Source organism: Delphinus delphis, chromosome 10 (assembly GCF_949987515.2).
Source record: "Delphinus delphis chromosome 10, mDelDel1.2, whole genome shotgun sequence".
Classification (NCBI taxonomy): domain Eukaryota; kingdom Metazoa; phylum Chordata; class Mammalia; order Artiodactyla; family Delphinidae; genus Delphinus; species Delphinus delphis.
Window position 1 is genome coordinate 92,306,022 of NC_082692.2, and position 24,927 is coordinate 92,330,948.

Below are 24,927 nucleotides of genomic sequence, written 5' to 3' on the forward strand. Positions count from 1 at the left end.
TATGATTTATCCTGGAGAATGTTCCATAAGCACTTGAGAAGAAAGTGTATTCTGTTGTTTTTGGATGGAATATCCTATAAAAATCAATTAAGTCCATCTTGTTTAATGTATCATTTAAAGCTTGTGTTTCCTTATATATTTTCATTTCAGATGATCTGTCCACTGGTGAAAGTGAGGTGTTCACTTTCACTATGATTGTGTTACTGTTGATTTCCCGTTTTATAGCTGTTAGCATTTCCCTTATGTAGAGGTGCTCCTATGTTGGATTCATAAATATTTACAATTGTTATATCTTCTTCTTGGATTGATCCCTTGATCATTATGTAGTGTCCTTCTTTGTCTCTTGTAATAGTCTTTATTTTAAAGTCTCTTTTGTCTGATATGAGAATTACTACTCCAGCTTTCTTTTGATTTCCATTTGCATGGAATACCTTTTTCTATCCCCTCACTTTCAGTCTGTATGTGTCCCTAGGTCTGAAGTGGGTCTCTTGTAGACAGCATGTATACGGGTCTTGTTTTTGTATCCATTCAGGCAGTCTGTGTCTTTTGGTTGGAGCATTTAATCCATTTACATTTAAGGTAGTTATCAACATACATGTTCTTATTACCATTTTCTTAATTGTTTTGGATTTCTTGTTCTAGGTCTTTTCCTTCTCTTGTGTTTCCTGCCTAGAGAAGTTCCTGTGGCATTTGGTGTAAAGCTGGTTTGGTGGTGCTAAATTCTCTTAGTTTCTTCTTGTCTGTAAAGGTTTTAATTTCTCTGTCAAATCTGAATGAGATCCTTGCTGGGTAGAGTAATCTTGGTTGTAGGTTTTTCCCTTTCATCACTTTGAATATGTCCTGCAACTCCCTTCTGGCCTGCAGAGTTTGTGCTGAAAGATCAGCTGTTAACTTTATGGGGATTCCCTTGTATGTTATTTGTTGTTTTTCCCTGCTGCTCTTAATATTTTTTCTTTGTATTTAATTTTTTAATTATTTATTTATTTATTTTTGCCTGCATTGGGTCTTCGTTGCTGTGCACAGGCTTTCTCTGGTTCTGGCGAGCGGGAGCTACTGTTTGTTGCGGTGCGCAGGCTTCTCATTGTGGTGACTTCTCTTGTTGCGGAGCACGGGCTCTAGGTGTGCAGGCTTAAGTAATTGTGGTACATGGGCTCAGTAGTTATGGCTTGCAGGCTCTAGAGCACAGGCTCAGTAGCTGTGGCACACAGGCTTAGTTGCTCCGTGGCATGTGGGATATTCCCAGACCAGGGCTCGAACCCATTTTCCCTGCATTGGCAGGCGGATTCTTAACCATTGTGCCACCAGGGAAGCCCCTGTATTTAATTTTTATAGTTTGATTAATATGTGTCTTCGCTTGTTTCTCCTTGAAAATATCCTGTATGGGACTCTATGCCCTTCCTGGACTTGATTGACTATTTCCTTTCCCATATTAGAGAAGTTTTCAACTATAATCTCTTCAAATATTTTCTCAATCCCTTTCTTTTTCTCTTCTTCTTCTGGGACCCCTATAATATAATTTGACTGTTGGTGTGTTTAATGTTGTCCCAGAGGTCTCTATGACTGTCCTCAATTCTTTTCATTCATTTTTCTATATTCAGCTCTGCAGTAGTTATTTCCACTATTTTATCTTCCAGGTCACTTATCTGTTCTTCTACCTCAGTTATTCTGCTATTGATTCCTTCTAGGGAATTTTTAATTTCATTTATTGTGTTGTTCATCACTGTTTGTTTGCTCTTTAGTTCTTCTAGGTTCTTGTTAAAAGTTTCTTGTATTTTCTCCATTCTACCAAGATTATGGATCATCCTGACTAACATTATTCTGAATTCTTTTTCAGGTACACTGCCTATTTCCTCTTCATTTGTCTGGTCTGGTGGGTTTTTATCTTTCTCCTTCATCTGCTGTGTGTTCCTCTGTCTTCTCATTTTGCTTAACTTACTGTGTTTGAGGTCTCCTTTTTGCAGGCTGCAGGTTCGTAATTCCTGTTGTTTTGGGTGTCTGCCCCCAGTGGCTAAGGTTGGTTCAGTGGGTTGTGTAGGCTTCCTGGTGGAGGGGACTAGTGCCTGTGTTCTGGTGGATGAGGCTGGATCTTGTCTTTCTGGTGGGCAGGACCACGTCGGGTGGTGTGTTTTGGGGTGTCTGTGACCTTATTATGAATTTAGGCAGCCTCTCTCCTAGTGGGTGGTGTTGTGTTCCTGTCTTGCTAGTTGTTTGGCATAGGGTGTCCAGCACTGTAGCTTGCTGGTTGTTGAGTGGAGCTGGGTCTTAGCGTTGAGATGAAGATCTCTGGGAGAGCTTTCGCCACTTGATATTATGGGGAGCTGGGAGGTCTCTGGTGGACCAATGCCCTGATCTCAGCTCTCCCACCTCAGAGGCACAGGCCTGACACCCGGCCAGAGCAGCAAGACCCTGTCAGTCATACAGCTCAGAAGAAAAGGGAGAAAAAAAAGAAAGAAATAAAATAAAATAAAATAAAGTTATTAAAATAAACAATAAAAAATCATTATTAAAAATTTTTTAATTAAAAATAAAAAAAAGAAAGGAGATAGCAACCAAACCAAAAAACAAATCCACCAATTATAAGAAGAGCTAAAAACTATACTAAAAAAAAAAAAAAGGACAGACAGAACCCTAGGACAAATGGTAAAAGCAAAGCTATACAGACAAAATCACACAAACAAGCATACACATACACACTCACAAAAAGAGAAAAAGAAAAAAAATATATATATATAAAAGGAGGAAGAGAGCAACCAAATCAATAAATAAATCTACCAATGATAATAAACTCTAAATACTAAACTAAGATAAACATAAAGCCAGGAAGAAATTAGATGCAGAAAGCAAACACGAAGTCCACAGTTGCTCCCAAAGTCCACCACCTCAACTTTGGGATGATTCGTTGTCTATTCCGGTGTTCCACAGATGCAGGGTACATCCAGTTCATTGCGGAGGTTTAATCCGCTGCTCCTGAGGCTGCTGGGAGAGATTTCCCTTTCTCTTCTTTGTTCGCACGGCTCCTGGGGTTCAGCTTTGGATTTGGACTCACCTCTGCGTGTAGGTCACCTGAGGGTGTCTGTTCTTCACCCAGACAGGACGGGGTTAAAGGAGCAGCTGATTAGGGGGCTCTGGCTCACTCAGGCCGGGGGGAAGGGAGGGGTACGGAAAGCGGGGCAAGCCTGCGGCGGCAAAGGCCAGTGTGACATTGCACCAGCCTGAGGCGCGCTGTGCATTCTCCTGGGCAAGTTGTCCCTGGATCACAGGATCCTGGCAGTGGCGGGCTGCACAGGCTTCCGGGAGGGGCGGTGTGGATAGTGACCTGTGTTTGCACACAGGCTTCTTGGCGGCTGCAGCAGCAGCCTTAGAGTCTCATGCTCGTCTCTGGTGTCTGCACTGACAGCCACGGCTCACACCCATCTCTGGAGCTCGGTTAGGGGGCACTCTGAATCCCCTCTCCTCGCACACCCTTAAGCAATGGTCTCTTGCCTCTTAGGCAAGTCCAGGCTTTTTCCTGGACTCTTCTGGCTAGCTGTGGGGCACTAGCCCCCTTCAGGCTGTGTTCACGCAGCCAACCCCAGTCCTCTCCCTGGGATCCGACGTCCAAAGCCTGAGCCTCAGCTCCCAACCCCGCCCACCCTGGCGGGTGAGCACATAAGCCTCTCAGTCTGGTGAGTGCTGGTCGGCACCGATCCTCTTTGTGGGAATCTCTCTGCTTTACCCTCCGCAACCCTGTGGCTGCGCCCTCCTCCATGGCTCCGAAGCTTCCCACCTGTCCCCACCCCATCTCTGCCAGTGAAGGGGCTTCCTAGTGTGTGAAAACCTTTCCTCCTTCACAGTTCCCTCCCCTAGGTGCAGGTCCTGTCCCTGTTCTTTTGTCTCCATTTTTTCTTTTTTCTTTTTTCTTTTGCCCTCCCTAGGTACATGGGAAATTCTTGACTTTTGGGATGTCTGAGGTCTTCTGCCAGCCATCTGGCACTGCCAGGCCCATAGCATACACAGGATCAACATTTATTTTACAAATAAGTTCACCTTTTCCTGAGGTTTCCATGGTTTCCAAAGCCCTCAGCACCTTGCGTGACCATCTTCTGGATAAACACCAATTTTAAATATAGTCTATCAGTGGGATATGCTTTTTCAGTGGGATATACTTTTAAAGAGAGAGAGAATCAGCCGTTGTCTTATGGGTTTTGCACAGGGGTCCGTAAGGGGAAAGGTACTATACTAGTTCTCAGGTACTATTTCGTGGCCCCCCTCAAACATTACTGAGAACTGAGGGGAGCCATTTCCCCTCCTGGGCCATGGCTGCCTCATCTACAAGAGGAAGGGTTTTTGCCTGAAGATTTTGGAAGCTCCCTCCATTCTAAACCTTCATTTTTGCATAAATTTTTCTTAATGCTGGATATCCCCTGAGCAGGACTCCCTACTAGATAGTCTGTCTTTGTCTCACCAAGGAGATTTTATGGCGCAAACGCCAACAGCTGGGAGGTAGGGGGGATGTGAGAATCATTTTTATTTCTTAATCCAAGACAGACCTCAAAAGACCCATGACTTGAAAAGACACTTAAGAACACCTTAAACAGATATTTGGAATCTGAGCCCCTGGGACCCCAACACACCTCACTCACACTCATTCTGATCAGGTGCCTTGTTTTGGAGCAGGCTGGAATAAAATATTGTGCCCTGTTATCTTATTATATTGGGTTCTCAGTTTCCAGGGTTAACATGCTTTGCTTCCTGAGCCTACACCACACACTGACTCCTAAGACAGGTAGACAACTACTCCTTTCAAAAACAGACATAAAATACGGTTGTCTGACCATGTTCCCTTCTTATCCAATCAGCCAGCCCTGGATCGCTCTTGCCAAAACTCTTCAGTTACTGTGAACCGACCTTAACCCTGTTGATTGGATCAGTGTTCTCGTGCCAAGGAAAAGCTGCCTTTCCAACATAAGACAGGTCATACCAGGTCTGAGCCCCTCAGCCCTCAAAAACTAATGCTCCCCCAGGTGATACCCAAATGGCATTCTTTCATTTTTCGACAAATGTTTATTAAGTGCTTATTAAGTGACAGTTACTAGGCTGGGGATATTGTGAATAATACAGAAGCATCCCCACCCACCATCACAGGACATATCAGGTAAAGCAAAGGGCATTCAACAAATACCTACACAAGTAATTATAGGGGAGGTAAATGACATAAAAGGAAGGCACAAGAAGCCATAAGAACAAATAAATGGAAGCATCTAAATCTGGAATGTGGGACAACGGAAGGGCATTTCAAATGGACTTCCCAGAGTAAGCTTAGCTGAGTCCTGACCATGTAAAGCTGAAGGCGGATGGTCAACACATCCGGACATAGTAGGCCCTCCACCAGACACTGTGCTCTAGTTCATCCCAAGATGAGTTCTTCCTCACCTGCAAGGCTTCCCTAAAATGGCTCTTCCTCACACAGGCCTTCTCTGATCAACCCAGCTTTCCTGGCATCTACCCCAACTCCTCACCACTTCTCTTTATCACAGCACCTGCTGATGTACTTCCACTACAGAATAGGATGGACTTCATATACTCTCATTCTTTTCAAGAATTTTTAAACAGATGATATATGTGTTTTCATTTTTATTTCTCTATTAAAAAGTCATAAATCAGAAAAAAAAAAAAAAGACACCTCGGGCTTCCCTGATGGCGCAGTGGTTGAGAGTCCGCCTGCTGATGCAGGGGATGTGGGTTCGTGCCCTGGTCTGGAAAGATCCCACATGCCGCAGAGCGGCTGGGCCCGCGAGCCATGGCCGCTGAGCCTGCGCGTCCAGAGCCTGTGCTCCGCAACGGGAGAGGCCACAACAATGAGAGGCCCACATACCACAAAAAAACAAAACAAAACAATAAAAACACCTCATATCAGTTCAGAGTTGATGTCACTGTATCTCTTAGACTTTGCACAGCTAAAAGACAGGGAAGTTATGTTTCATCGCTGTATTCTCAGGAATAGCACAGTACCTAGAAGACAGCAGGACATTTCTGATGGTTTGCTAAACAAACAGTCCATATTTTATGCCAGAAAGCAAATCTTCAAACAGAGGGAGCTAGACTCATTTCTATCACTAGAAGAAGTCAAAAAACAGACCCCACTGATGGATGGCAGACAATCAAGGAGGCATGAATCCAAAAAAAAGATATGTTACTGTATATACCCAAAAGAATTGGAAGCAGGGACTCAGCCAGATACTTGTACACCAATGCTCATGGCAGCATTATTCACAATACACAAAAGCTGAAAACAACCCAAACATCCACTGACAGATGATTAAACAAAATGCGGTATACAGAAACACTGGAATATTATTCAGCCTTAAAAAGGAATTAAATTCTTTTTTTTTATTGAAGTATAGTTGATTTACAAAGTTGTGTTAATTTCTACTGTACAGCAAAGTGATTCAGTTATACATATATATACATTCTTTTTTTATATTCATTTTCATTATGGTTTATCACAGAATAGTGAATACGTTTCCCTGTGCTAATCAGCAGGACCTTGTTGCTTATCAAGAAATGAAATTCTGATACATGCTACAACACGAATGAACCTTGAAGACATTATGGTAAGTGAAATAAGCCAATCATAAAAGGACAAATATTGTATGATTCCATCTATGAGGCACTTAGAATAGAGTAATTAAAAGAGACACAAAGTAGAAAAAAGGTTACCAGGGGCTAGGGGAGGAGAGAATGAAAAATTATTGTTTAATGGTACAGAGTTTCTGTTTGGGATGGTGAACAAGCTCGGGAAAGGCACAGTGGTGATTGAGGGTTGCACAACATTGGGAATGTACATGATGTCAATGAATTACCCGTTTAAAAATAATTAAAATGATAAATTTTATGTTATATATATATTTTACCTCCCTCCCCCACCAAAAACAGATTTATCACTTGTATATTCCTCCAGTCAAGGACTCTGAGACAATCCAAGAGGCTTTATTCCACAATAGCAAATCCTTTGAAAATATCATTGTAATTTGGTAGAACACTTTATGTGGCATTTCCAATTCATGAAAATGGGCAAGAGTGAAGCAAAGAAGATTTAAATAAATTTTCAGTTAGGCCAGGCAAAGAGATCGTGCATTTGAAGAAACGAGAATAACAACATTTATTAAAAGGCTCTGTATGTGCTAGATATTGTACTACTAGGTGATTCTGTGTATATTATTTCATTTGGTCTTTACAATACTCTACTAGGTAGGCATTATTATGCCTTTAATCAACTGCAAGAAATTGATTAAACAAGTAAAATGTGATAAACCATAATGGAAAAGAATATGAAAAGCAATATATATATATATATATATATATATATATATGTATGTATAACTGAATCACTTTGCTGGACAGCAGAAGTTAACACAACATTGTAAATCAAATATAATTCAATTAAAAAAAGTAAAATGCTAGTTACGACAAAGAAAAAAATAACCACAGTGCTATCCTAGCATGAAAGGGATGAATGAACAGAGCTACAAAATCACTACCAGCAGTAGGCAAGACAAAACTTCAGATCTGTACTCAACGAGGTTATCAGGTTGATTGCCTCAAAAAAAGTCAACTTTCTCCACAGCATTATAACAGGACCCAGAGTCCCAATACTGAAGGGAAAAGAAAATGAACAGGTGTCAAACCCAAGATGACCCAGATATTGGAATTATCAGACAAAGACCAAAGCAGCTATTATAACCATCAGCTATGAGGTAAAGATGAATGCTCTTGAAATGAATGAAAAGACAGGCATTCATTCTCAACAGAGAAGCAGGAGCTATTTTTAAAAAGGAAACTTTAGAATTGCAAAATACAATATATGAAAATCAAAATTCACTGGACAGGCTCAAGAGCAGAATGAAAATGACAGAAAAAATAGGAAACTTGAAGACATATCAAAAGAAAGTACACAAACTAAGAATAGAGAAAAAAAATTTTTAAACAGTGAACAAAGCCTAAGGCATCTCTCGGATAATCAAAGGTCTAACATTCATGCATTGGTATCCCAAAATGAGAGGCGACATTGGTGTTGAAAAAATATTTGGAATCATGGCTAAAAACTCCCCCAAATATGGTTAAAGACACAAATTTACAGACACAAGTATCTCAACAAACCCCAAACAGGATAATCTCTAAGAAAACAATGTCCAAAAGCATAATCAAACTACTGCAGACAAAACAATTTTTAAATCTTGAAAGAATCCAGGAAAAAAAAAATGACACAATACATATGAGAGAACAGTGATTCAAATGACTGTTATTAGAAACCACATGAACAGAAAAGAGTGAAATATTTTTGAAGTGATGAAAGCAAAGAACTGTCAACCCAGGACTGTGTATCCAGTGAAAATAGCATTCAAGAATGAAGGTGAAATAAAGACATTTGCAGATGAAGAGAAACTAAGAGAATTCATCACCATAAGACTTGCTCTAAAACAAACACTAAAAGAAGTTTTTTAAGGTGAAGGGAAACATGGAACTTCAGGAATGAAGGAAGAGCAACAGAAATAGTTTGGGTAAATATAATAGATTGCTTTCTCCTTTAAATTATAAAACATATGTATGAGTGCTGCAAGCAAAAATTATATGCAGGCCACAACTACTGAGCCTGCGCTCTAGAGCCTGCAAGCCACAACTACTGAGCCTGCATGCCACAGTTACTGAAGCCCGCACACCTAGAGCCTGTGCTTCACAACAAGAGAAGTCACCAGAGTAAGAAGCTCACGCGCTGAAATGAAGAGCAGCCCCTGCTCAATGCAACTGGAGAAAGCCTACACGCAGCAATAAAGACCCAATGCAGCCAAAAATAAATAAATAAAAACTTTTTAAAAAACATTAAAAAAATTCTTTTAAAGCCGAACTACTTAAAAAAAACACAAAAAACAAAAAACCTGAGTGTTAAGAATAATCCAGAGATCGACCAGAGGACAGACAGCAGAAGCAAGAAGAACTACAATCCTGCAGCCTGTGGAACAAAAACCACATTCACACACACACAAAAAAAAACACATTCCAGAAAGATAGACAACATGAAAAGGCAGAGGGCTATGTACCAGATGAAGGAACAAGATAAAACCGCAGAAAAACGACTAAATGAAGTGGAGATAGGCAACCTTCCAGAAAAAGAACTCAGAATAATGATAGTGAAGATGATCCAGGACCTCAGAAAAACAATGGAGGCAAAGGTCGAGAAGATGCAAGAAATATTTAACAAAGACCTAGAAGAATTAAAGAACAAACAAACAGAGATGAACAATACAATAAATGAAATGAAAACTACACTAGAAGGAATCAATAGCAGAATAACTGAGGCACAAGAATGGACAAGTGACCCTGAAGACAGAATGGTGGAATTCAGTGCTGTGGAACAGAATAAAGAAAAAAGAATGAAAAGAAATGAAGACAGCCTAAGAGACCTCTGGGACAACATTAAATGCAACAACATTCACATCACAGGGGTCCCAGAAGGAGAAGAGAGAGAAAGGACCCGAGAAAATATTTGAAGAGATTATAGTTGAAAACTTCCCTAACATGGGAAAGGAAATAGCCACCCAAGTCCAGGAAGCGCAGTGAGTCCCATACAGGATAAACCCAAGGAGAAACACGCCAAGACACATAGTAATGTAATTGGCAAAAATTAAAGACAAAGAAAAATTACTGAAAGCAGCAAGGGAAAAAGGACAAATAAAATACAAGGGAACTCCCATAAGGTTAACAGCTGATTTCTCAGCAGAAACTCTACAAGCCAGAAGGGGGTGGCATGATATACTTAAAGTGATGATATGGAAGAACCTACAACCAAGATTACTCTACCCAGCAAGGATCTCATTCAGATTCGACAGAGAAATCAAAAGCTTTACAGGGCTTCCCTGGTGGCGCAGTGGTTGAGAGTCCGCCTGCCAATGCAGGGGACATGGGTTTGTGCCCCGGTCCGGGAAGGTCCCACATGCCGCAGAGCGGCTGGGCCCGTGAGCCATGGCCGCTGGGCCTGCGCGTCCGGAGCCTGTGCTCCACAACGGGAGAGGCCACAACAGTGAGAGGCCCGCGTACCACAAAAAAAAAAAAAAAAAAAAAGCTTTACAGACAAGCAAAAGCTAAGAGAATTCAGCACCACCAAACCAGCTCTACAACAAAAGCTAAAGGAATTTCTCTAAGTGGGAAACACAAGAGAAGAAAACAACCTACAAAAACAAATGCAAAACAATTAAGAAAATGGTAATAGGAACATACATATTGATAATTACCTTAAACGTGAATGGATTAAACGCTCCAACCAAAAGACACAGGCTTGCTGAATGGATACAAAAACAAGACCCATATATATGCTGTCTACAAGAGACCCACTTCAGACCTAGGGACACATTCAGACTGCAAGTGAGGGGATGGAAAAAGATATTCCATGCAAATGGAAATCAAAAGAAAGCTCAAGTAGCAATACTCATATCAGAAAAAATAGACTTTAAAATAAAGAATGTTACAAGAGACAAGGAAGGATACTACAAAATGATCAGGGGATCAATCCACGAAGAAGATATAACAATTATAAATATATATGCACCCAACATAGGAGAACCTGAATACATAAGGCAACTGCTAACAGCTATAAAACAGGAAATTAACAGTAACACAATAATAGTGGGGGACTTTAACACCTCACTTACACCAATGGACAGATCATCCAAAATGAAAATAAATAAGGAAACAGGAGCTTTACGTGACACAATAGACCAGATAGATTTAATTGATATTTATAGGATATTCCATCGAAAAACAGCAGATTACGCTTCCACCTCAAGTGCGCACGGAACATTCTCCAGGACAGATCCCATCTTGGGTCACAAATCAAGCCTCAGTAAATTTAAGAAAATTGAAATCATATCAAGCATCTTGTCTGACCACAACGCTATGAGATTAGAAATGAATTATAGGGGAAAAAATGTAAAAAAAACAAACACATGGAGGCTAAACACTATGTTACTAAATAACCAAGAGATCACTGAAGAAATCAAAGAGGAAATCAAAAAATACCTAGAAACAAATGACAATGAAAACACGACATTCCAAAATCTACGGGATTCGGCAAAAGCAGTTCTAAGAGGAAAGTTTATAGCTGTACAAGCCTACCTCAAGAACCAAGAAAAATCTCAAAGAAATAATCTAACCTTGCACTTAAAGGAACTAGAGAAAGAAGGACAAACAAAACCCAAAGTTAGCAGAAGGAAAGAAATCATAAAGATCAGAGCGGAAATAAATGAAATAGAAACAAAGAAAACAATAGCAAAGATCAATAAAACTAAAAGCTGGTTCTTTGAGGAGATAAACAAATTGATAAACCATTAGCCAGACTCATGAAGAAAAAGAGGGAGAGGACTCAAATCAATAAAATTAGAAATGAAAAAGAAGTTACAACAGACACCGCAGAAATACAAAGCATCCTAAGAGACTATTACAAGCAACTCTATGCCAATAAAATGGACAATCTGGAAGAAATGGACAAATTCTTAGAAAGGTATAACCTTCCAAGACTGAACCAGGAAGAAATAGAAAATATGAACAGACCAATCACAAGTAATGAAATTGAAACTGTGATTCAAAGTCTTCCAGCAAACAAAAGTCCAGGCCCAGATGGCTTCACAGGCGAATTCTACCAAACATTTAGAGAAGAGCTAACACCCACCCTTCTCAAACTCTTCCAAAAAATTGCAGAGGAAGGAACACTCCCAAACTCATTCTATGAGGCCACCATCACCCTGACACCAAAACCACACAAAGATACTACAAAAAAAGAAAATTACAGACCAATATCACTCATGAATATAGATGCAAAAATCCTCAACAAAATACTAGCAAACAGAATCCAACAGCACATTAAAAGGATCAGACATCATGATCAAGTGGGATTTATCCCAGGGATGCAAGGATTCTTCAATATACGCAAATCAATCAATGTGATACACCATATTAACAAATTGAAGAATAAAAACCATATGGTCATCTCAATAGATGCAAAAAAAGCTTTTGACAAAATTCCACACCCATTTATGATAAAAACTCTCCAGAAAGTGGGCATAGAGGGAATCTACCTCAACATAATAAAGGCCATATACGACAAACCCATGGCAAACATCATTCTCAATGGTGAAAAACTGAAAGCACTTCCTATGAGATCAGGAACAAGACAAGGATGTCCACTCTCACCACTATTATTCAACATAGTTTTGGAAGTCCTAGCCACGGCAATCAGAGAAGTAAAAGAAATAAAAGGAATACAAATTGGAAAAGAAGAGGTAAAACTGTCACTGTTGGCAGATGACATGATACTATACATAGAGAATCCTAAAGATGCCACCAGAAAACTACTACAGCTAATCAGTGAATTCAGTAAAGTTGAAGGATACAAAATTATTGCATAGAAATCTCCTGCATTCCTATACACTAATGATGAAATATCTGAAAGGGAAATTAAGGCAACACTCCCATTTACCATTGCAACAAAAAGAACAAAATACCTAGGAATAAAGCTACCTAGGGAGACAAAAGACCTGTATGCAGAAAACTGTAAGACACTGATGAAAGAAATTAAAGATGATACCAACAGATGCACAGATATACCATGTTTTGGATTGGAAGAATCAATATTGTGAAAATGACTATACTACCCAAAGCAATCTACAGATTCAATGCAATCCCTATCAAATTACCAATGGCATTTTTTATGGAACCAGAACAAAAAACCTTAAAATTTGTATGGAGATACAAAAAACCCCGAATAGCCAAAGCAGTCTTTAGGGAAAAAAATGGAGCTGGAGGAATAAGACTCCCTGAGTTCAGACTATACTACAAAGCTTCAGTAATCAAGACAATATGGTACTGGCACAAAAACAGAAACATAGATCAATGGAACAAGATGGAAAGCCCAGAGATAAACCCACGCACATATGGTAAACTAATCTATGACAAAGGAGGCAAAGATATAAAATGGAGAAAAGACAGTCTCTTCAGTAAGTGGTGCTGAGAAAACTGGATAGCTACATGTAAAAGAATGAAATTAGACACTCCCTAACACCATACACAAAAATAAACTCAAAACGGATTAAAGACATAAATGTAACACTGGACACTATCAAACTCTTAGAGGAAAACATAGGCAGAACACTCTTTGACATAAATCACAGCAAGATCTTTTTTGATCCACCTCCTAGAGTAATGAAAATAAAAACAAAAATAAACAAATGGGACCTAATGAAACTTCAAAGCTTTTGCACAGCAAAGGAAACCATAAACAAGATGAAAAGACAACCCTCAGAATGGGAGAACATATTTGCAAACGAATCAATGGGCAAAGGATTAATCTCCAAAATATATAAACAGCTCCTGCAGCTCAATATTAAAAAAACAAACAACCCAATCAAAAAATGGGCAGAAGGCCTAAATAGACATTTCTCCACGGAAGACATACATATGGCCAAGAAGCACATGAAAGCTGCTCAACATCACTAATTATTAGAGAAATGCAAATCAAAACTACAATGAAGTATCACCTTATACTAGTTAGAATGGGCTTCATTAGAAAATCTACAAACAACAAATGCTGGAGAGGGTGTGGAGAAAAGGGTACCCTCTTGCACTGTTGGTGGGAATGTAAACTGATACAGCCACTATGGAGAACAGTATGGAGGGTTCCTTAAAAAACTAAAAATAGAATTACCATATGATCCAGCAATCCCACTACTGGGCATATACCCAGAGAAAACCATAATTCAAAAAGACACATGAATCCCAATGTTCATTGCAGCACTATGTACAATAGCCAGGTCATGGAAGCAACCTAAATGCCCCTCGACAGACGAATGGATACAGAAGATGTGGTACATATATACAATGGAATATTACTCGGCCATAAAAAGGAATGAAATTGGGTAATGTGTAGAGACGTGAATGGATCTAGAAACTGTCATACAGAGTGAAGTAAGTCAGAAAGAGAAAAACAAATATCGTATATTAATGCATATATGTGGAACCTTGAAAAATGGTACAGATGAACCAGTTTTCGGGGCAGAAATTGAAACACAGATGTAGAGAACAAACATATGGACACCACGGGGGGAAAGCCGCAGGGGGGTGAGGGTCGTGGTGTGATGAATTGGGCGATTGGGATTGACATGTATACACTGATGTGTATAAAACTGATGACTAATAAGAACCTGCTGTATAAAAATAAAAATTAAAAAAAAGACAACATTCTTTTCTCCCTCCCCAAAAAAAGAATAATCCAGGGAATTCCCAGGCGGTCCAGTGGTTAGGACTCTGCACTTCCACTGCAGGGGGCACAGGTTCGATCCCTGGTCAGGGAACTAAGATCCCACATGCCGCATGGCGTGGCCTAAAAAATAAATTAAAAAAAAAAAAGAATAATCCAGATTTGTTTTAAAAACACCACTCCTCAGACCCAGGAAGCCCAATAAAACTCAAGCAGGAAAAATGAAAGAAATCAACACCTAGACATACCATAGTGAAACTGTAGAATAGTAAAGACAGGAGACAGTTTTAAAAGCAGGCAGAGCCCAATCACCTACAGGGGAAGAGCAATAGATGTTCCTGATGGCTGACTTTTGAATGGCAACAACAAAAGCCAGAAGACAGTGAAATAAGCCCTACGGTGTACTGACAGGAAATAACTGCCAACCTAAAATTTTTACTTGGTGAAAATATCTTTCAGTAATGAAGCAAAATAAAGATATTTTAAGACAATTAATAACAAAAACATTTACCAAAGGATATCCTTTAGGCAGAAGAGACATTGTTTTTTCACACATTTTTTTTTTTTACTCAAGAAAGAAGAAAAAGAAGCAGCAGCCTTGGTAATTCTGAATCCTCACTGAAATTGGCTTTCAATTGAAAATAACATCTCAAAATAGCCTCCCATCCTCCTTTATGGAGGACACTTATTCAGGAATTTGTTTCCTTAAACTGTTAACAACTTTGAAAGTACAAAATTACAAACCAATAGGTGATCATTGTTTCTCAGGATTCCATCAAGAGGAACTGTTTTCTCCTACCCCACAGCCATTCCTCTGTCAAAGATTTATGAGATACATTAATGACACAAGTAAAAAAATGAAACATACTTTTTAGAAATTAAATATTTTAAATACCATCCTTTTCAACAATAAGTTTTCTAGGGTAAAATACCCCCAACCCAACAAAATCAACAACACGACAACCTTAATCCTTTCTAGGATTTGATATCTATAGCTTTTAAGACCCTGTTTCAAATTCAGCATCCAAAGAATAATCACGAATAAGAAAATTCCAGCATGCACATGTACTCTATTTCTAACCATTAAATTCACAGTTTATCTTTACAAGCAAACCCTGAGAGGCAGATCCATGTTTTGCCTCAAAACTGTATACACTAAAAAACAGGGCTTCCCTGGTGGCGCAGTGGTTGAGAGTCCGCCTGCCGATGCAGGGGACACGGGCTCGTGTCCCGGTCTGGGAAGATCCCACATGCCGCTGAGCGGCTGGGCCCGTGAGCCATGGCCGCTGAGCCTGCGCTTCCAGAGCCTGTGCTCCACAACGGGAGAGGCCACAACAGTGAGAGGCCCGCGTACGGAAAAGAAAAAAAAAAAAAAACAAGACAGAGCAACTAGATAACCACTGGATAACACCACCAAAAACCCAAGAACAACATGCAGAGTCAATCTATGTGACAGGGTACTTAATCAAAGCCAGAATACAAGTACGTGAGGAAAAACTGCCAATAGCCATACAACCTGCATGATGCCTATGGCTGGGCAGGAGAAAGCAGAAGAAACAGCAAGTCATCAGAGATGTGACGAGGAAAATCCCAAAGTAGCCAATGGGTATCACCGGAAAGCAGAGAATTACAGTGTGAGAAAGCACTGAAAACGGGAAGGAATTCTGCCCACTCTGCTGGTGAGTGTATGTAAGGGGCCCGCAGTGAGAGAGTATAAAGGCCTTCGAACAGTCTTGCCCTATGAATTCTTTACACTGACCTGCCAGGGTTCCCTTCCAGAAAAGAGACCCACCAAGGAGAAACCTCAGAGAATGAAATCAAACTCCAGAAAACAAGGGACAAGAGAGAAAAGGAGAAGGAGTGGAGGGGGAGAGATGCCGGCAATCTGAGGAAGCAGGACTTTTTTTTTTTTTTTTTGGACGCAGGGCATGTGGGATCTTAGTTCCCCAACCAGGGATCGAACTTGTGCCCCCTGCAGTGGAAGCACGGAGTCTTAACCACTGGACGACCAGGGAAGTCCCAGGAGGCCATATTTTTGAAGCCTACATGAGTACAACTGAAGAAAGAGTTCTGTGAAGTTACAGAAGCTACCCTGGGCCACGCCTCCTTCTAAAGGTTAAGTCATGCTCAAAATAAGCCTGCAGCTGGCCATTTCAACATGAGGTCAGGGGGCTTTCCTGGTGGCGCAGTGGTTGAGGGTCCGCCTGCCGATGCAGGGAACGCGGGTTCGTGCCCCGGTCCGGGAGGATCCCACATGCCGCGGAGTGGCTGGGCCCGTGGGCCGTGGCCGCTGGGCCTGAGCGTCCGGAGCCTGTGCTCCGCGGCGGGAGAGGCCACAGCGGTGAGAGGCCCGCGTACCGCAAAAAAAAAAAAAAAAAAAAATGAGGTCAGCGGAATTAAGAAAATGATTCATGAGAATAAATCAGAATCAGCAAACTCAGATGAGGTAGAGAACTCAAGAAACAACTAAAACAAAAGAAAAAGTCAGTTCAGAAATGAATACAAGAATACTTAAGAGAGAAAGAAGATGAAAAGGAAGAATTTAATTTAAAAAAAAGAGATAGAAATATTCAAAAGTGATAAACACTGAAAATGAATCCTACAAACAGATATATTAAGAATTCCTAAAGAAGAAAAAAAAAGTAAGGGCACAGAAAAAAATAGCAAAAACTTGAAGAAAAATTTCCTGAAATTAGAAAAAAAATTTTTGAAGCTACATATTAAAAGAACACACCCCATACCTGAGAATACTGACCCACAAAGAAACACCAAGATATATTCTGGTAAAATCACTAGATACTAAAGAAAAAGAAAAAAAAAATCCTTGGGTATCTAGGCAGAAACAACAAGTAGCTTTCAAGGGAAAGAAAATTTGACTATCATCAGACTTTCAACAGTAATGCCTATTCCAAGAGAAAACAAAATAACATATATAAGATACTCAAGAAAAACAAAAGTGAACCAGATTTCACATCCAGCAAAATTGACTTCAAAGTCTAACGGGCAATAACAAACTGTCAACAATATGCAAAAACTAGGCAATACTGTCCCCAAGACCATTTCCTTAAGAATCTAGAAGAGAAAAAGCTTCATTAATCCAAATGACTAGAGAGACATTGAACATAGAAAGCATTAAACATATAGTTACTTGTGGAAGTGAGTACTCTATGTAATGGACACATGCTCTGATAATACAGAAATAGTACAACAATTTTAAAACTGGGAGAGAAACAGGAAATGCAAATGTAAAAGCTATTTTTTTTTTTTGACCTGGTCTCAGTAATTCCATTGGTGATGGTAGCATTAGTCTTGTTATTTTGAGACTGCCATGTATAAGAGCTGGGATAAAATAAATGAGTAATTATAGGTTATTCTGATTCTATCATCCCCTGTGTCCTTGAGAACCAGGATTCTTGATGTGGAAGGAAGAAGATACAGGTAATACAAAAACCGGCTAAGTTATAAACCCTAACCTAGAAACATCGGTATGAACTCATAGAGCATTTTATCATAGCTCTGCCCACTGAAGAGGCCTAGAAACAATGACCAACCTTAGGCAATGAGCACACCTAGAACCTAGACAGGGTCCTGGAATAGTATTTTCTACTAAAAGGTGCTAGTGTTTCTTAAATAAATGGCTGATTCCAGGCCAGGGGGTCATTACAGAAAGCAAGGAAGCACTGACGACTAGGGTTACTCCAAAAGGACTCAGGACAGTTGCTTAAGGCTCGGGGTGGGAATGAGGAGGGACTGCAAATGGGCACATGGTTCCTTTTGGGCTGGTGGATATGTTTTGCACTGGGATGGTGGTGACGGCTGCACGACTCTATAAATGCACCAGAAAAAGCTGAATAAATTGTGCACTTAAATGGTGAATTCTGTGGGATAATAAATATCTCAATAAAGCTGTTTTAAAAAGAGAAGAAAAAAAGAACTCACAAGAACTTAAAGAGGCACTCAATACCCCAAAATAGGAAAATTTGACATTCAAAAGGTATCATGATTCCAAGTGAACAAAACCCGTAAAATATTTTTAAATCCATAGGTTCATGAAGATAATTTTTTAATCCGGTGATTATACAAATCTACATTTGTGATAAAACTGCATACAACTAAATACACACATACAAATGAATACATATAAAACTGCTAAAACCAGACAAAGGTAAGTGGGTTGTGTCAATTGTCAGTTTCCTGGTTGTAAAGCTGTACTATAGTTATACAAGATGTTATCATTGAAGGAAACTGGGGGGAAGGTACACAGGATCTCTGTATTATTTCTTACAACTGCATGTAATTTACAATATTCTTTAAATGTTTAATTTTTTAAAAAAGAAACCTAATTGGTCACTTAAAAAAAAAAAAGAAAAGAGCAGACGAGGCAATCATCTCTTTATAAAAGTATCTCAATTAATAAATGAAAAAAAACCTATTAGATTATCAGAATCTTCCCACTCCCAGTGAATTAATGGGTCTAGGCACTGAGCACTAACAGCAGGTAACATCACAAAAAGAGGAAGAAGAAGACATTAGGTGCCTCGTAGTGAAAGAACACGTCACTATCTGAGGTCTTGCCACAGGGTCCAAACATGAGTCTGATCAGGCCTGGCGATCCAGCTACCAACTTGCAGGACAGAGAGGAAAGGTGAGCTGTACTGGGACAGTGCAGGCAGCAAAATTCAGACTGTGGGAAAGCCTACCGCTAAAACAACCTGGATTCTTCCACAGATAAATTGTTAGGGAAAAAAAGGGGGGCAAGGGCCAGGGGCTGGGGAGGAGCAGAGTAATGGAAGGGAAATCCATTGATTAAAAGAGTCTTAAAAGACACAAATTTCCTTTAAATAGACAAGAATAAACATTGGTAGTCTTGAGAGGCACACCTCGCAATATTACTATAAAGAAAGGCAGGGAAGCATCTACTTTAAAAAGCAAGACAGTGGCTACTTCAGGGACAGAGGGGGTGATGATAAGAATGTGGCTCGTGGATGGGATCGCTGGGGCAGGGAGCAAAATCCTAATTCTTGACTTAAGGGAAGGTTACGATCATGTTTGTTTAAAAATAACACAGTAAAGCTACACATTTGCTTTGCCTGATGTTCTGTATTTGACTTTTCTTTTACAATAAAAAGGCTTTTTCTAATAAGGAAAAGTTATATCACTAGTGTTACCTATCATAAGAGAACATTTATGACATTTAAAATAATGACATTTATTTTAAATAATTATATGAAACATTTAAAATAATTATACGATAGTAAACATGTAAAACAACTATGTGAAAGTAACCAATCTTATAAAATAATCACATTTAAAATGTACATACAGATGAACCTATTTGCAAAACAGAAATAGAGACACGGATGTAGGCAACAAACATATGGACACCAAGGGGGGAAAGGGAGGGTGGGATGAATTGGGAGATTGGGATTGACATATATACACTACTATGTATAAAATAGATAGCTAATGATAACCTACGGTATAGCACAGGGAGCTCTACTCAATGCTGTCTGGAGATCTAAATAGGAAGGAAATCCAAAAAAGAGGCGATATATGTATACGTGTAGCTGATTCACTTGGCTGTACAGCAGAAACTAACACAATATTGTAAGGCAACCATACTCCAACAAAAATTTTAGAAGTAAATAAAATGTACACAAACATAAACCGTATTATTAAATTCCAGCCAGCCACTGAAGCCTGAGGAAGGTTCTGAGGCCTATTTTCTGTGTTAGAAAGGAGATTAACAAGTGCCGCTGAGTGTTAGTGACATGCCAGCGCTCAAATGAGACTTTCTTCTCAACTTAATCAGGCCTTGAAAGAGCCCTGAGACAATGTGATTCAGGATTCTCTTACGTTTGGCCATGTACCAGCTTAAGTCACCTGCTTCACTTCAAGTCACCTCATGGACCATCTCCTATCCTACACTTCTGGAAACACTGGGTTAAAAACAGGTCTGGTGCATTAGGGTGGGCCAAGACCTAAAAACAAAAACTTAGCTCTCTCGGATCACCAACAGATTCATTTCACTTGTTCCAACCCTTTCTAAACATGCTTAAAAGGTCTGCTTTTCCATTATGAGCATTTAAGCAAGAGACCAACACTACGACCCGGTAAGAGCTGCTTATCTTCATCCTAGTTACCAGCACACACACTTCACTATGGACTTAAGAGGGCACCGTCAGAGCCCGGTAATCCTCTGCCTCTGCCTTTACGCCTAATGTGCTCAGAGGTTCTCAAGTGACAGGAGGCCTTGTATCGGAAAGCACAAATTACAAAAATAAGTGCAAAGGCCCTCCCCCAGCTGAACTCCCCATCATAAAACAAGGCACCACATCCTGAGCTACTGGCTCATCAGCACTAAGCCAATCTGACCTTTGTCAAAGCCCTTTAAAAAAAACGGCGGGGGGGTAATCAGGTTATATAATAGACTTATAACATAAACTTGTAGCAAGCAAAGAAAGCTCTGAAATTCAGATGGAATTCAGTCATGTTTTTAAAACATTTTTCTAAAATACATACATAAAAGTGGCCTGATTCTCCTATAAACGACTTGAGAGCAAATCTGCTTCTACCTCATCTTCCCCCCCCCCGCAAGTTTTGCTACAAGTTTGAAGAGAAAGCAAACCCGAGCCAGGAATGTTTAATTTTTCTGGCACTGCTGCTCACCAGAGAATAGCGACCCCAACACATAAAGATGAGATTCAGGCAGGAGTTGAAAGGGAACTTGTATAACAAAGGAAGATTAGTGCTGAATTCCTGCCTTCGATGTCTGTATCTTAATCAGTCTCCCTTGGGTCAGCTGACCCCATTTCCTTTCCTCTCTTCCCACCTCCTGCTTCTTCTGTGTCCTCAGCCATCCTTGTTTTGTGAACCCTCAGCTTCCCAGCTTACCCACACTCCTTTCCTTGTATATTTTGCTTTCTCATGAGACATGTGAGTAGACAAATTCTCAAATATACACAAGCCTACTAAAATGTCTGGAACAGAAATCCCAAGTTCCACTCACCACACAGGGGCTTATGGAGACCTAGTGCAGTCTCCATGATTTCCCTGGATCCCTTTATGAGAGAAGGTACACCCTGGATGGTAAGGACCAGGTCCTGGGCTCAATTTCCTGTGTACATCCACAGCAAAGGGCCCCTTTCATAACTACTACTCTGATCAAGTGAATTCAGGAATGTTTAAATAGGAAGCTCTCTCTCCATACCAGAACCTGATGAGACCAAGACTTTAAGAATAGAAGTAAAAAACATGCACATTTAACCCTCCATTCTAGAAATGGCTATGAGCAAAAGAAACCCAGAAGTGTCTAAAGCCCAGCTGAGCTCCACTTATACTCAGGTGCACAAGACAGAAGCTCACGTCAGACCTAACACTTCAGATACTGTCCCAGGTTTGTGCCATTTTCCTCAAGATAAGGTGCCCTGGTCCCATAGGCCTGTTCTACGGGCAAATCTATAGCAGGAAAATGGTGAGGCGTTTATTTTTTTTTGGGGGGGGGGGGGGTGGCGGGGCTGGTAGTTTGGATTTTTCACCCAAGCCCTTTCCAATGAGCAATAGAGAAATATGAGAGCCTGTTTAAACATTACTTACTGCCTGTTGGATATCAGACTTCACTTGCTCACTCAACATGCCTTCAAAGACAAAGGAGTCACCAAACTTCTCAGCCTAAAGGAAAGGAAGGAAATAAAAATCCAGAAAAGGTTGTAGTAACATATTTCACATGTGCCATTTTCTCTGTACGCTACTAAAGGGGTTCTTCTTGTCCCAATGAACTTAGATTTGTCTTCTAACCTCCCAAATGACCTAAAAGCATGTGGCTTCCTGTTAAAACAGTTTACTGTCACTTAGAGAGACCATTTTTATTTAAGGCTCATTTAGCTGATAAGAATGCAGACTGGAAGAGATTAGCTACTGAGACTGTGATTGTTTCTGTTGATGGAAACACATCTCCCCAAGTATTACAAATGACTTTGGAAAATAACAGGATTCTTTACATGTCAGATTACATAATCAACCTTTGTCCTTTGTTCTGCTCCTGGAACCTAGCTAAAAGAAGTAAATGGCACTGTTTGTTGATATTCTGACACACTCCACTGAGGTGTCCACTGTGCTTATACATCTCAAGTGGCCAATTCAAACACCAGATGGAAATCTGTATTTTAATCATTTTTATTTACCATTACTGTCTCAAGTCCATATCTACCTGGTTTTCTTTGTTGCATATGACCCCAGTTCTGGAAACACCCAATGTAGTCTCTTGGTCTCCATGATTCTACTCTTCTAGTTTTCTTCCTCCATTTCAGACTCCTTCTCATCTCCTGAAATACATGGGCACTTCTTCTTGCCCCTAAGACACTGTTCCTCCCCAGCACTCTGCCCTGGCTCTCTGCTCCTCTTACTCTACACCAGTGGCCCTCAGGCTTTGTGCAGTTGAGATCACCTGGCCAGCTTGTTATAGCTACACAGCACTGCTCCCCAAGCCCAGAGGTTCTGATTCTGTAGGTCTGGGGTGAGGCCAAGGAACCTGCCCGTGTGAACAGATAAGCTGGTGATTCTAACACAGGTGGTCTAAGAGATCACACGATGAGATACACCGACCTGCTGCTGGACAAACTCTTGAAATCCCATGATTTTAACCACCACCAGCATTTCAAATGATGTTCGTATCTCCACCTCCAGTCCTCTCCTCTCCTCACCACATGATATTAACGGCCTACTAGATCCCTGTATTTCCAGCTTTATGAGCACCTCAAACTCCTTTTGCTGATTAGAGCTCATCATCTTTTCTCCACCCCAGCTCTTATTTCTGTATTCCCTTGTAGCATCACCATGCCTGAGAACCCAGACCATTCCTTCACTCAACAACATGTACCAAACACCTATCAGAAGCCTGGCTTTGGGCTAAATGACAGAGATACAAGGTCAATATTACAGAGGCATGGTCTCTGTCCTTAAAGCACTCACATATGTGGTCACAAACAAAAGTCAAGTCAAACAAAGAAAGGAAGAATATAATTACAACTTTACTTGACCCTGTAAGGCAGAGAGTATAGAGAGAAGCCTCCTTTTGATAGGGTGGGCAGAGGAAGCCTCCCTGAGAGGGATATTTAAGCTGAGATGACTCGAGAATGAGAAGGAGCCAGCCATGCAAAAGGGGGACAGGCAACGGGGTCAGGAAATTCCAAGCAGGGGGAAAGTATGGGCTGCACCCCCAAGATGGGAACGAGTGTCAAGTCTGCAAGGAATAGAAACAAGAACAGCAGGGCTAGAACATGGTGAGCAAGGGAAATGTGATATAAAATGAAGTTGGAGAAATGGAAGAAAAGAAACATGAATGCCATAATAATATGAAGTATTTTATCCAAAGCAGGGGTTTTAACCCTTTTTGTGCCCTGGACCCCTTTGGCAGTATGGTGAAGCTTAAGGATCTCCTTCTCAGAATGAAATGTTTAAGTGTATAAAATAAAATCAATACAATTACAAAGAAAACTAGTTATATCGAAATATTAGTAAAACAAATTTGTGCTATAGTAACATATACATATATGTTATATATATCTATACATTAAATATAAATATGTATAAATAATACATTAAATAAGATCTAGTGGCAGGCCTCATAATTATCATTTCTAAAGTGAGGATGAATACAAACAATATTTTATGATCTCTGCAACAACAATAATGGGATACAAAATGTCTGTGATTTCTATTGGTGATAAAGTCATAGGCACTGCTGCCACTACTGTGGTATGTTGTCTATTCCTAACTGAAGGAAATGCTGAACTTCAGTTAGAGGGTAATAGAAATCCAGATGCAGTATTTCCCCATCCATGCTCCTAGATGCCCTAAACTCTGCTTAGTCTATCTAGTCTTGATGGGAACCCTAGTCTAAGGGAAGCTTCTTGCCTTAGAAGCCCACTTCTAACTTCATCAGACTACTGAGGAACCTGACCTGAGAGTATCCTCATGAAACAAAAGGAACAGCAACTTCTTACTACAAATAGGTACAAAAAGACAACTACTTTGTATATTTTAAGAAATTCCAAAGAAATGCAAAATCAAATTTGGATGCTGTTTTGCTTTCAGCATTCGCTCTGAAATTTTTTTTTTAAAGAAAGGAAGATGTTCTGGCCTGGAAAAAAACAAAAACAAGGACAGGGACTCCACAAACTGAAGGCAAGGGTAGGGTAGAGTCCTTTGGTAAGAAAAAAATGGGAAACCTACATAACAAGGATATTTTAGACACTCACAGAAACTTTCATAAACTAGAAAGCCTCTCTCTTCCTATTCCCGTTTAGGACAAACATCCACTTGCAGAACCTTGCTCTGTGATTCAGTGACCACAGGATAAAGCCTGGAACTGCCAAAGGAAAGCTTATGAGTCGTCAGGCACTGGAATAAAACCACAAAAATGAAAAGCTGCACTTCTGCATCTATTACTTCTGAATTATGCAATGCTTCTGGAACACCCAAACTATAAAGTTTTGAGAGGGAGAAGTGGCCTTACTTTACATGCTATCATCTCAAAAAGCCTGAGAGGACAGTGACGCTCTTTGGAAGATTAAAGCACTGACACACTAGAGCATAACGGTTAAGAAGACAGCTCCTGGGGTCACACTGGCCAGGCCTGAATC

The 24,927-nt window shown here is 40.2% G+C and overlaps 1 protein-coding gene across 1 annotated transcript in view; it reads right to left on the bottom strand.

Annotated features, from left to right (window-relative positions):
* Window positions 1-24,927, bottom strand: part of SUMF1 (sulfatase modifying factor 1) — a 111,606-nt gene that overhangs the window by 77,199 nt on the left and 9,480 nt on the right. Inside the window, exon 3 of the mRNA XM_060022940.1 lies at window positions 21,881-21,955. Within this exon, the coding sequence (XP_059878923.1) occupies window positions 21,881-21,955 (75 nt within the window). The remainder of the gene's footprint in view (window positions 1-21,880; window positions 21,956-24,927) is intronic.